At 44.5% G+C, this 12,715-nt stretch overlaps 1 protein-coding gene across 7 annotated transcripts in view; it reads right to left on the minus strand.

The window, feature by feature from the left end:
- Nucleotides 1–12,715, minus strand: part of NBR1 (NBR1 autophagy cargo receptor) — a 29,482-nt gene that overhangs the window by 5,793 nt on the left and 10,974 nt on the right. For all 7 annotated transcript variants that reach the window (XM_058702637.1, XM_058702636.1, XM_058702639.1 and 4 more), the window contains exons 6-18: nucleotides 9,681–9,875; nucleotides 9,055–9,132; nucleotides 8,408–8,622; nucleotides 7,704–7,871; nucleotides 7,228–7,437; nucleotides 5,954–6,113; nucleotides 5,568–5,858; nucleotides 4,735–4,884; nucleotides 4,180–4,255; nucleotides 3,424–3,534; nucleotides 3,071–3,235; nucleotides 982–1,426; nucleotides 129–223 (exon numbers count right to left, since the gene is read on the minus strand). In XM_058702637.1, the coding sequence (XP_058558620.1) occupies nucleotides 129–223; nucleotides 982–1,426; nucleotides 3,071–3,235; nucleotides 3,424–3,534; nucleotides 4,180–4,255; nucleotides 4,735–4,884; nucleotides 5,568–5,858; nucleotides 5,954–6,113; nucleotides 7,228–7,437; nucleotides 7,704–7,871; nucleotides 8,408–8,622; nucleotides 9,055–9,132; nucleotides 9,681–9,875 (2,359 nt within the window). The remainder of the gene's footprint in view (nucleotides 1–128; nucleotides 224–981; nucleotides 1,427–3,070; nucleotides 3,236–3,423; nucleotides 3,535–4,179; nucleotides 4,256–4,734; nucleotides 4,885–5,567; nucleotides 5,859–5,953; nucleotides 6,114–7,227; nucleotides 7,438–7,703; nucleotides 7,872–8,407; nucleotides 8,623–9,054; nucleotides 9,133–9,680; nucleotides 9,876–12,715) is intronic.

A 12,715-nucleotide genomic window follows, 5' to 3' on the forward strand; every position in this document is an offset into this window, starting at 1 on the left:
GGCACAGAGAGAAAGAAAGGGCAAGTTTCCAAATAATGCCAAGAGTCATGGAGACACAGTGCCCCTTTATACCTGGTTTCATTAGAAAGGAGCACAGAAAAGGATATAAAGCTTAGGCTGGTCATTACCTCCTCTGATCTGATCAGGGACTGAACAAGCTTCTGGTATGGTGACTGGTAAATCCACTCCTGGGGAACCATCATGCTGTGCACAAGAAGGGATCCTTTCAGAAAGACACAATATTGAAAGTCAGTTGAAAAGGCACCTATGGGAACGGTGGAAACAGTCAACATGGCACAGAAGTGACTGATTCTCTACAGAGGCTTCACATCTCTGATCCAGATCTCATGTCTGAATTTAGGGATCAGGTAGAAAGGGCTCATTCTACTTCTGCTTTTCCTCTTTAGCCATAGTCAAGCTAGAAAGATCAGCTTCAGTCAGGTCACTCCCCCCTACATCAATTGGTAGTGATAAGGGGAAATGTCTGGCTCCCTGAGAGAGTGGTTTCAATTACAGTCAAGGCTCCACCATCTTCCATTACTGTGACAGAGCAAGGACAGATAGATCAGTAAATAATTAAAAATAATTGTTTTCTGATTTTGGAGTGTATTTTTTCCATAACAGATTAAGCTTTCTACTACTTTGTTTGGGTTAACATGAAAATAAGTTTTGAGTGCCTTTACCCATGAGTCAACAGAACGGCGAAGAAGATCCAGGGATGTTTGTGTTTAAAAACTGGCTCTCAACGACCAGAACATAAATAGACTGTACTCCGATAATTAAGATGAACTAAAACAAGCGTTTCTTTAAATCCAGAATCCACAAATTCTGGGAAATACAACTTTTATTCATCTAAATTCAGACTTTTATGGGAAATAGTCTCTTCCCATGCTGACAAAAAAATAGGTTTTGAGATCGAGTCCTTTCCTCTCTACTCTGCCTGTGAAGAACAGACGAGCTGAGGGGGGTTGTGGATGGTACCTGGGCAGCTGTGGTGGAGGCCCCACCACCTCTGGGGTTAGGGGCACGGTGTCCAGAGTCTGTGAGGTCATGAGGATGTCGTTGATGCTCTGTCCCTGCGGCTGGTTCTCCCCTCCAGCGACTCTCTCCCCAGCCTCAACCCCAGGTTCACCTTCAGCCCCGCGCTCTAGGCCTGGCTGTGAGAGTGCAGAGCTGTACATGGAGTCCCCCAGGGGGCGGCTGGTGTCGAAGCACTCAGGCAGGATGATGATGTAATCCTCTGAAGAAGTAGAGGACTGACTCTGAACTTCATCTTTGAGCTCATCATCCTCTTCCTCTTCCTCCTCCTCCTCTTCCACTTCCTCCTCCACAATAGCTTCCTCCTCCACAACAGCTTCTTCAGCAATATGGACAACCTCCTCCTGCTCAACTCCAAGTGGTCCCTCTTCAGGGGAGGGAAATTTCACTAAAGGATGAAAGCAATCAATGTTCAGCTACAGCTAAAAGCAGCCTCTGGTGCTGTCCTTACCTGATAAAGTCTTTTGTGGGTCATGAGCTACAGTCGTGAAAGCCAGAGGATGGAGACGAACCAGAGGGAAGGGCTGCTGCTAGAACCTCAGCTATGGCCACATTCTAAGTCTGAAGCCCGTACAAAGCCAGGAAGAACTTAACCTTATAACAACAAGGTATGTAGAAACACCAAAGCTTCCGAGAAGCACCATGAATTTTAGAAACATATCAAAACTGATATACTCGCTAACAGTGCTAGAACAATAGCAAATGGTAGGTGGTGAGTGCTGCCGGACTGTATGTCTACTTTCCTCCTTTTCTTTGCAAAGTAATGGGTAGTCATGGTAGAAAACTGGCAAAACATGGATGAGGGGCAAAAAAGACACCTATAATCCTATCAGAGATAACTACTGTGAACCTTTTGGTGTAAGTCCTTTCGGATGTTTTTGTTATGCATTCGTATATAAGTGTATGTGGGTGAAATAAATGTGTTACATATTTTATTTCCATTTATTTAGTTTCAGCTTTTACTTTACTTTTATTAGTTAGCTTACAGTGTAATATTGGTTTCAGGAGTAGAATTTAGTGAATCATCACTTACATATAACACCCAATGCTCAACACAACATGTGCCCTCAATACCCATCACCTACTTACCACATCCCCCGCCCACCTCCGTGTGTGTGTGCGTGTGTGCATATGTGTGCATGCGCACTCGCGCGCCTGTGTGTATTTTAAACAAAAGTGAGACAAAAAATATTTAAAGGTATAGGTTAAATTTCATTATAACAAATGAGATTTTCCCACATTATTTTGATGCACTAGAATTCGAATTTTTGGATAGTTCTTGAAATACACAGTATGGGCTCTACATATCTTTTTTTTTTTTTTTTTAAATTTTTTTTTTTTCAACGTTTTTTAAATTTATTTTTGGGACAGAGAGAGACAGAGCATGAACGGGGGAGGGGCAGAGAGAGAGGGAGACACAGAATCGGAAACAGGCTCCAGGCTCCGAGCCATCAGCCCAGAGCCTGACGCAGGGCTCGAACTCACGGACCGCGAGATCGTGACCTGGCCGAAGTCGGACGCTCAACCGACTGCGCCACCCAGGCACCCCTCTACATATCTGATCTAGAAGTATCTGTTGTGAAGAAAGTGGATTACGACAGAATATAACCTCGCGAAACTTAGTTTGGTACCCCAGCTTCTGCACGCTATTTCCTGGACTGTGTCCTGGGAGAAATGACAAAACTCAGCTGCCAATGGAGATCTCTGCTGAAGAGCTCTGTCAACTTACAGGAAGACTCCTCACAGCAGAATCCAGGCAGCACAAGTTGCTGTTGTTCCTCTGAATCGTACAGCTGTAATTCTGCCCCCGAGAAAGTGTGAAAATGTGTTATGGTGGTTGCTTTGCTCTTGAGGCTACAATTAAAATGGTCAGGTAGAGTGTGTGGAGTCTAAAGAAACAACCATGACCTGAAGTCTAACAAAGATCACCTAACCTCCACTCTCAGTGAAGAAGAGCACTTCTTTCTACTCTGGTCAGGCATCCATAATTCAAGCACCACCCTGCTAGGTGGAGGAACCCAGGGACACTCACTGTGTGGGGATTTCTGTCTGCAAGGTGGTTTGTGATCTGGGGCAGCATCCAAGGTAAGGGATCGGATTACAGTCTCACACACGAACTGGGTCCCACTCAGGTCATCTTCTGCTTCCTCCACTGAGGAAATGTTCTCAGACTTCCTCCTAACTGATGCTGTGGGATCTGAAAGACACAAAGCTTGTCTGCACTTGGTGTGGAGGAGCTTCTTCCATTCATGTTCCCATGCTGATACCATGCCAAGGAACAGCCTTGACTATCTGTGCCATATGAAGGTTAGGAGGAGTATGTATGAAAACGGTATAATATGGAAGGGGATAATGCAAAAACTTTACAAATATTGAAGTCCCTACCAGGAAGTGCTTTAAATCCTGCCCCTTCGCTCTCTTCCTGTATCTGCCCCAAGCCTGGCTTCTCTATTAAAGGATTGTCATGCGGCAGAGGAGACATGCAGGGAGTCATATCTGCAGAATGAAGACAGAAGAATCATCAACCAAGAAAAAGCATCACATCGTAAACAGGGTTCAGAAGCAGCGGCTCACAGGCTTCTTGCCTCCTGCAGGGCTAAAACAAACCTAAGTATGCTTCAAGGCCTGTTGTAAAGAAAATTCTCCAGACCATCAGGTGTGGAAGTATCTCAGATCAACGAATGCAGGAAAGATCAGTCATCTGGCCTTAAAAACCACGGCCAAGACACAGAACCAGGAATGTAAAGGGAAAAAAGGACATAGTGTTTACAGAAAAATGGAGAAGAGGGCTCCCCCACCCCACTTCTTAAGGATTTCATTTTTAAGTGATCTCTACACCCAGTGTGGGCCTCAAACTCACAACCTCAAGACCAAGAGCCTCACGCTCCACCAACTGGGAAGCCAAGCGCCCCAAGGGTCCCTTTATCGTGGGGAAGTCTTACACCACCATGTATTGTTGACTCTGACAGACAACAGAAAAAAGAAGGGACGTGATGCATGGGTGCAATTTTACTGTCATACGGTGGGAGAAATCCTTGTCCTCTATTTTCTCAGAATAAGATACTACCTATCAGAGTCTAGGGTATAACACTTTTGTGTCCGTTAATAAAATAAACAATATGGGTTGAATGACATTCTTACCCACAGGAGTATTGTGGGGCACTCTTTCCAACTCTTGGACAATGTTTATATCCAACAGTTCAAAGGACAGCAGGTCCTGGAGGAAAAAAGGGCAATGTTAGGCTACTTGCCATGGAGGCTGGAGTCATGTTTTGTCCTGCTGGGATGTGTAGGCCACTGAGCATCACACCTTCCTGGATTCTGTTCAAATTCATGCCTCACCTCAGTCAAGTGAAATCAAGGAGAGCGAAATGGGAACTAGGTGTTCAAATAACCAAGTGGCAGGAGAGAGAGAAAATGCAGTGGGGGTGAAAATGAACTAGAGAAGCAGAAGTGAAGAGACAACTGAAGGGAAGCTGTGGGGAAGCACACGAGTTACCAACTCAGAGAGGAAACATTTAGTTCAGAGGCCTCCTTCCACAGGTGACCTCCTTCCCACTCTGCATCTGAATGGATCGAAGTGGGCATCTGACTAACTTGCTGGGCACTGCCTGTGGCTATACCACCTTCTCAAGGGGGTAAGGCCTCTTTCTCCACTGCCTTGTCCTTTGCCCCCCAAAGTGTTCAGTCTCCCACCTGGGCAGTCAGTAGATCCACGGAGGGGATGTAAAGCTCCCTCTCACTGGCAACATTTTTTGTCTTCTGTGGGATGCAGGTTCCTGTGCCTTGTGACTGCTCAGTTACTTCATCAAGCTGAATGTCTTCTTTAGCCAGAAGAAAAGCTTCCTACACAGACAAAACCATTGGGACAAATGTCAGGCCCTCAACTGACCTCAAAAGGTAAGGTGGCAGCTGCCTCCCTAAAAACCAAAACACTGCTGCACCTCTACATGTTTTAAAACTTGTTCTGATGTAATTTTAGACTTACAGAAAAGTTGTAAAAATAATAATCCCCTTCACCTAACTTCCTTTAACGACAAGTCAGGTTAACCATAGTTGACGACAGTCAAAAGCAGGAAATTAACTTGGTTAACTAAATCTAAGCAGTAAAATGCTCTAAAAACTAGTAACACACTAATAAAAATGGAAGTTGCTTAAAAAAACTGCACCAACTAAAAAAAAGAGCAAGACTTCATTAGTATTTACAGAACACACACATGGATATTCAGGAGAGGTAAGGGTTAAGGAGCAAAGCCATCAGTCCAGCAGTTCAACAGGCCAGCCAGCCCTACCTTCCCTCCTGCAGCAAAGAGGCTGGCCAAACATCATTACAAAGAGATACAAAAGCACTGAGGGATGCCTGCACCAAGATCCTAAGGACATGCAAAGAAAGCCCCTGAGGACTAGGCCTAATAAAAGCTTACTAATGTGCTGGGGGGAGGGGGAGGAGCTATGTTTTCCAGATGTCTGGAGGAACAACCAGCTGTGTGTGGGCTGTTTTAGCTTTAGTTTACCCTTCCAATACTCACCTCTTGCTGGCAAGTGAGCTCATCAGCTTTGCTTGAGTTAATCATGCCCTTTTCAATGTTCTCAGGGCTCTCTGTGGAGGGGAAAGGATCCACTATGATACTGCACCAGACCCGAGGCCCAAACTGCTGGCCTTTGTGAGAAAGACGCCAATGGGAAGTGTACGTTCCCTCCAAGGCTGGGGCGATGAACTCCACGGACACAACACCCACATGGCCGGCCTTTAGGCAGGGAACCAGAACATCTTTCTTTTCTGTAGAAGCCAAAGTTAGGTTTCCCCACATGAACTTGAGCTGAAAAGAGCAGTGACAAGGGAAAGCAAGCTTGTAAACTGAGCACTGTCACTTCTAATCACATCTTCACATTCTGGGTGGGGAAAAAAAAATACCTTTGTGTCTCCATTCCACTTGACGTTTCCTGTATTTTTCATCCTCCAGTGTTTGATAAACTTGGTTCCTGGCTGAAGGTGAGTCCCATCAGGCAAATTCTCATCCACAAACGCTGCACTGAGGGTTGGCATAACTGGGGCACAGGGCTGCAAAGGGAGCCTGAACAGAAATTCAGATAGTAATCACTTGTGTTGGGTATGATGGCTTCTGAATATCTAGCACCGTGATTTAAGAGGCTGACAGTCACTCTTCGTTTGCCTTAAAAATAATAGGGGGCGCTCAGCTGGTGGAATATGGGACACTCTTGATCCCAGGGTGGTAGGTTCGAGCCCCACACTGGGTACACAGACTACTTAAAAATAAGATCTTTACGGGCACCTGGCTGGCTCAGTTGGAAGAGCATGCGACCCTTGATCTTGGGATTGTGAGTTTGAGCCTTATGCTGGGTACAGATGTTACTTGAAAAAAATCTTTAAAAAAACTATAATTTTTAAAAAAGTTTATTTATTTGAGAGAGGGAGTGAGCACGCACATGTGTGCATGAGCGGAGAAGGGGAAGAGAGACAGGGAGAGAGAGAATCCCGAGCAAGCTCAGTGCTGTCAGCACAGAGCCTGACTTGGGGCTCGATTCCAAAGCAGTGAGATCACAACCTGAGCGGAAGTCAAGAGTTGGATGCCCAACCAATCAGGTGCCTCTAAAAATATTTGAAAAACAAGACAGATGTGACTCCTGAGCTGAAAAACTATGGTGAGGATAAAGGTCCATAAATAAAAGAACTAGAGAGTCAGGTCCTTTAAATCCCAACTGCCTCCAGTGAAGAGAAGTCACACCAGCCAGTTTGGAACCTTGTTGGTTGCTGTCCTTCTGAAGAATGCAACAAAGCAAGTGTCAACAATGACTACCAAACCACCCTGTAAGAATACTAGGATCAGGGGCGCCTGGGTGGCTCAGTAGGTTAAGTGTGTGACTTCGGCTCAGGTCATGATCTCACAGTTGGTGTGTTCAAGCCATGTATCCGACTCTGTGCTGACAGTGTGGAGCCTGCTTGGGATTCTCTCTCCTTCCCTCTGCCCTTCCCTAACCTGCACCCTCTATCTCAAAATAAATAAAACTTAAAAAAAAAAAAAAAAGAATGCTAGGATTAGAGAATGGGAAGCTTTAAGAGTTTGGGTGTTATTAGGGGCTGCCAAAAAATAAGAGAAAACCTGGCTGAAGTTCTGGTTTTGGAAGGCTGGATCTCCACCTTGGTGCCCACCCAGGCCCTGGGCTTACATCAGGGTGTTTGACTGCAGCAGGCTCTCGGGTCGGCCCAAAGGGGACCTGGGGCTCTGGAGTCCGTGGATGGAACTCCACAGGTGAATCTTCCTGTGGAGCTTAAGCTGCTTTTTGAGTTCCTTGACCTCTGCCTTTCTCTGTTTCTTCTCGGCTCGCAACCTTTGCTTTTCTGCTTTAAGAAAGTTCTTGTCAACCTGTTTCTGGAGCCTGTGAGGTAACAAATGAAAAGTGTCAAATCCTCACAAATCCTGAAGCTATTCTGAGCCATCTGTAGCCTCCATCAGTGCCAGCCTCTAGTTTAACTTCTATAGTTTTCATTTCTGTCTCATTAGCTTTGGGTAATCGTCCTCATCATCACACATCAACTGGAAATGAATAGGAACTAAGGAGACTGTGCATTTTTGTGATTCACGTCCCATCACCAGAACCAAGACTCCCATCAAAGAACAAGCCTCCTTTCCTTATGGTTTTACCTGGCTTGTTCCAGAGCAGCAGGAAGACGAGGGGCAGAGAACCTTGGGTGAGAGAATGCTTCAGAAGAACCCACAACAGGTCTCCGTAGCTTCAGCAGGATGTGGTTGGAGTCATGGGCATATGGCCCTGATTCACAATCTTCACAGATATTGTAGGACGGGCATAGGCTGTGGGGAAAAGCATGGCGAGTGGGAAGTACCAGAGGTGGTGAGATAGGAGACTAGACTTCTATACTGACTGTATTACCAGCTAGGCAGTAACCTGAGCATGTCACCTGGCCATGCCATGTCTCACGTTTCATTATTAACAAAATGAGAATTAAGAGACTTAACATGTATGCATTTCAAAAGACAATCCATGAGAGGAAGCAAGATATGAAAGCACCTGGAACAACAGGGAGATAATCCGTGGTGATATAATTTTGCTTTGGGGAATGTAAGTTTGTCTGGCTCTGTCATTTTTTTTTTTTTTTTTAATCGTTTTTGGTTTTGTTAGTTCAATGTACATCTGAACACAACAATCTGAATAGTTACCCTTCAAATAGTTATTGTATTTCTTGTGGGTGGAGAATAGCTTACTTCCAATCCAGAGCTGCTATCTATGCATGATGCTCAGAGACAGAGTACGTGCAATTTGCTTTTACTTATCCAGGATGCCAGAAAGGCCTGCTCAAAGGTCTTCTAATAGCCAAGTTACTGTTTACCTGCACTGGTAGCGCACACCAAAGATCCTTCTTTGGCAGCTGCTGCAAGCAATATGCCAGTTGAACTGGTTTTCCGGCAGAAACAGTGTTTCCTCTGAAATAGGCATGGAGACCTCTGAGGGACAGGAACCCAACGATGGGTTCTGGAGGACAAGCTTCTCATGTAATTTCTGTTCCAGTTTCTCAACTGTTTCTTTGACCACCTGTTCTCTGAACTAGAATACAGAGCAGAAGAGGGGAAAACCTTAGTTATACCACACACCTCACTGTCTCTGGTATAGCACAAGAACATAATAAAACACCTAGTAGCTACTGAACAAATAGAAATGTAGCAAAAGAAGGTCTATTCTCTTCCACAGCTAACCAGGTTCAAAGAAGACACCAAGAAATTGTTTTGCTGAGTAAGTTTCTAACCTCTTCCTTCTCAAGCACAGAGACTAGTTCCTTTCCCTTACATCCTTAGAAGTAGGCTCCCTCTTTTCCCAGTCAATCATGGTAGAAGTGAGGAGCTTTCTTGACCAGAACCATTATCACTCTTCATTCGCCTGCACCAGAGGCAGCAGCCATTTGGGTTTGGTTTGCTATTTCTCCCCTACTCCACCTGTGCCAACACTGCTGCTAAAACCCAACCCAGAGAGAACACTCACTGTCTCCAGGTAGCTCGTGAACCAGTCTGGGGGCTTGTCTTGAGGCTGGTCTGTGTTATGGGGAGCAAGTGGGAGCCGCTGCAAGGAAACACAACCCAAGATCTTGGAGACTGTTTTTTGTTTTTTAAAAAAGATTCCCATTTTTTAAAGTAATCTCTATACCCAACATGGAATGGGGCTTGAACTCACAACCCTGACATCAAGAGCCACATGGTCTACTGACTGACCCAGCCAGGTGCCCCTGTTTAAAATAATTTTCCTGGGGTGCCTGGATGACTCAGTCAGTAGACCATGGGACTCTTGATCTTGGGGTCATGAGTTTAAGCCACACATTGGGCATGGAACCTACTTAAAAAAAAAATAACAATTTTCCTGAAATGTAGTAATGTGAGGCTTCTTTTGTCAAATAATATAAATGGTTAAAAAAAAAGTATGAAGAAGTATAAAAGGAAAACAACGTATATCATCCTATTGCCCCTTCTCCAGAAGTAACCAGTTACCAGTTTCAAAAAGTCAGGCAGAGATTGTCACAACTCCCAAATTGTTGATGGGCAACTCAAATGTTAGACTATGGACAAGACATTCAGGCTAGAAAAACCGTAGAGACGGGTCCATTCCCTTCATACCTGGGCTGTAGGCTCCTCTGGGGTCTTCATGTCTGATCCTAAGACTCTCACCAGTGAAGAATAATGGGCCAGTGGCTTCTTCCCTGCCCTCACAACTGGTCGTTTTTCTGCTACGGCTGGGAGTGGGGCTTCCTCGACAAGCCGGGAGCTTTCATGGACTTGCATCTGCAGTAGGTTTCCCTGCTTAACCGCCATCTGAGAGCATATGTTAGGAATAAACACGTTAACGTGTGATTCTCCTTTTCCAAATGAAATTCCAAAGACATCTAACCAGAAGAGGTAGGGTGAATTATGCTGAAAATATTAGCATTTACCTTTATTTTCTTAAATCAAATGGCATATACTATGTTATTAGTCAGCCTGCTGTTTCTTTAACCAAAATGTTACCTAGGAATGGTTTTATTATCTAAAACACAAAAGTACATTTATTTTTTATTTTTATTTTTTTCAACATTTTTTATTTATTTTTGGGACAGAGAGAGACAGAGCATGAACGGGGGAGGGGCAGAGAGAGAGGGAGACACAGAATCGGAAACAGGCTCCAGGCTCCGAGCCATCAGCCCAGAGCCTGACGCGGGGCTCGAACTCACGGACCGCGAGATCGTGACCTGGCTGAAGTCGGACGCTTAACCGACTGCGCCACCCAGGCGCCCCAACACAAAAGTACATTTAATGTAGCACTTTGTGAGGTGAAATGTTCTCATTAATGGGTTACAACTTTTCTATATAACTGGTTTTCATGTAGGATTCCACTTATGGATTTTAATCTCAATTTTTCATAAAAGTCAATCCCAGACTACCAGAACCCAAGAAACTTAAAGCCAAATGCTATAATTAAGCACTTACTTTTCCATTAAGAATAGTACTGTGGAAAGCATACTTGAGTGGTCACCTCTTTTTGAAGAGCATCTTCTTACAAATGCTATTTTGAAAACTACTTCAAGGAGCATTTGAGGTCCTATGAAGGTACTCCAGTGTCCATGAAGAGATCAGGGGCTAAGTCTATGAGTTTGTAGCTCTCCCCACTTGTCACCCAGTGACAAGAAGAACTACTTTTCTTTTTTTTTTTTAATGTTTATTTAAGAGAGAGAGAGAGAGAGCGAGCATGTGCATGCACACAAACAGGGGAAGGACACAGAGAGAGGGAATCCCAAGCTGGTTCTGCACTGTTAGCATAGAGCCTGACGCGGGGCTCAATCCCACAAAGCGTGAGACCATGACCCAAGCCAAAACCAAGAATTGATCACTCAACCAAATGAGCCACCCAGGCACCCCTGATGAACTGTTCTTTTATCTATTTTTATACAACAATCTTAAGCTTCCCTTTATTTTACTTTTTAAAAGCTGATTTATTTTAAGAGAGTGGGCAGGGGAAGGGCAGGGGTGGGTGGGAATCACAAGTAGGCTCCTCACTGCCAGCACAGAGCCCGAACTCAGGGCTCAAACTCACGAACCATGAGATCATCTCCTGAGCCAAAATCCAGAGTCAGAAGCTTAACAGACTGAGCCACTCAGGTGCCCCAAGCTTCCATATAAAAATAGCATTCTATGGCCAAAAAGTTTGACAGGTATTATTTTAAGATCAGGAATCAGCAAATCTTCTTAAAAGGGCACATAATAAATATTTGAGGCTTGCAGGCCATACAGTTTCTGCTCAAGTCTGCACAAAAGCAGCCACAGACAATACGTAATAGGCATGGCTGGGTTCCAATAAAACTTTATTTATAAAAACATATGGCTGGCCCACTGGCTGGTCTGCCAGCCTTTCTTCTAGACTATAAACCAAGAGACATTTGATAAAACGTATGGCAAAGTCTGTGGACAAAATTGTTCAAAAAGTTAGTATAATGAAATGTGTCAAAATATAAACATGGGATCTTAACTATCATATAGTACCATGCAAAAACGTATAAAAACTTGCTTCCTGAGACAGGGCAGGCTTATACAACATCTAGACTCCTGAGGTCTGAGATTTCTGACTGCATAGGTAAACAGTGATCGTGGGAAAGAGAAAAGTTTTGAAGCCTGTAGAAGACTTTTTTTTTTTTTTTTTAGTGAAACTACTGTAGCTTCTGAGAATAGGGAAAGAGAAAAGCCAGTGGGACAAGGGTGAAAGAATGTGGGGAAAAGCACGTTACAACAGCTTAAAAGCAAAGATGAAATAGGAAGAGCACGTGAAAACTAGGGAAGAAGGAAATGATGAAGCATGAGATAACTAAGAGATGAGCAGCTCAGCTAAGAGAAACCAGGGAAGGGCCTGAATGTCCAAAACCAAGAGACTGGCTGGTAAATAAGGATTTCTGAGTAAAAACCAAGAAGACTGGCTGAACTGTTGAATCAGGTCGCACCCACAATGGCAATTTTTTTTTTTTTTAATTTTTTTTTCAACGTTTTTTATTTATTTTTGGGACAGAGAGAGACAGAGCATGAACGGGGGAGGGGCAGAGAGAGAGGGAGACACAGAATCGGAAACAGGCTCCAGGCTCCGAGCCATCAGCCCAGAGCCTGACGCGGGGCTCGAACTCACGGAGTGCGAGATCGTGACCTGGCTGAAGTCGGACGCTTAACCGACTGCGCCACCCAGGCGCCCCAACACAATGGCAATTTTAACCAGGCAACAGAAAGGGTAAATCCAGCTCCCAATTTAAAAAATCTTGCCCTTTCCTCCCTAGACCAAAAGTGATTATAGAAAAGAGTTTTGTTGTGGACTAGAAGTTCATAAAGGATGGTAAACTTTAATTTTTTTTAAAGTTTATTTTTGAGAGAGAGCGAGCGAGCAAGCAGGGGAGGAGCAGAGAGAGAGAGAGAGAGAGAGAGAGAGAGAGAGAGAGGGAGATACAGACCCTGAAGCACCCTCCAGGCTCTGAGCTGTCAGCACAGAGCCCGATGTGGGGCTTGAACTCACAGACTGCGAGATCATGACCTGAGCCAAATTTGGGACGCTCAACCAACTGAGCCACCCAGATGTCCAGAGGATAGTCAAACTTTAAAGAAAAATCTTAATTACAAAGGTGGTAATGAAAGGACAGCTGGGC

Source organism: Neofelis nebulosa, chromosome 16 (genome assembly GCF_028018385.1).
Source record: "Neofelis nebulosa isolate mNeoNeb1 chromosome 16, mNeoNeb1.pri, whole genome shotgun sequence".
Classification (NCBI taxonomy): Eukaryota; Metazoa; Chordata; class Mammalia; order Carnivora; family Felidae; genus Neofelis; species Neofelis nebulosa.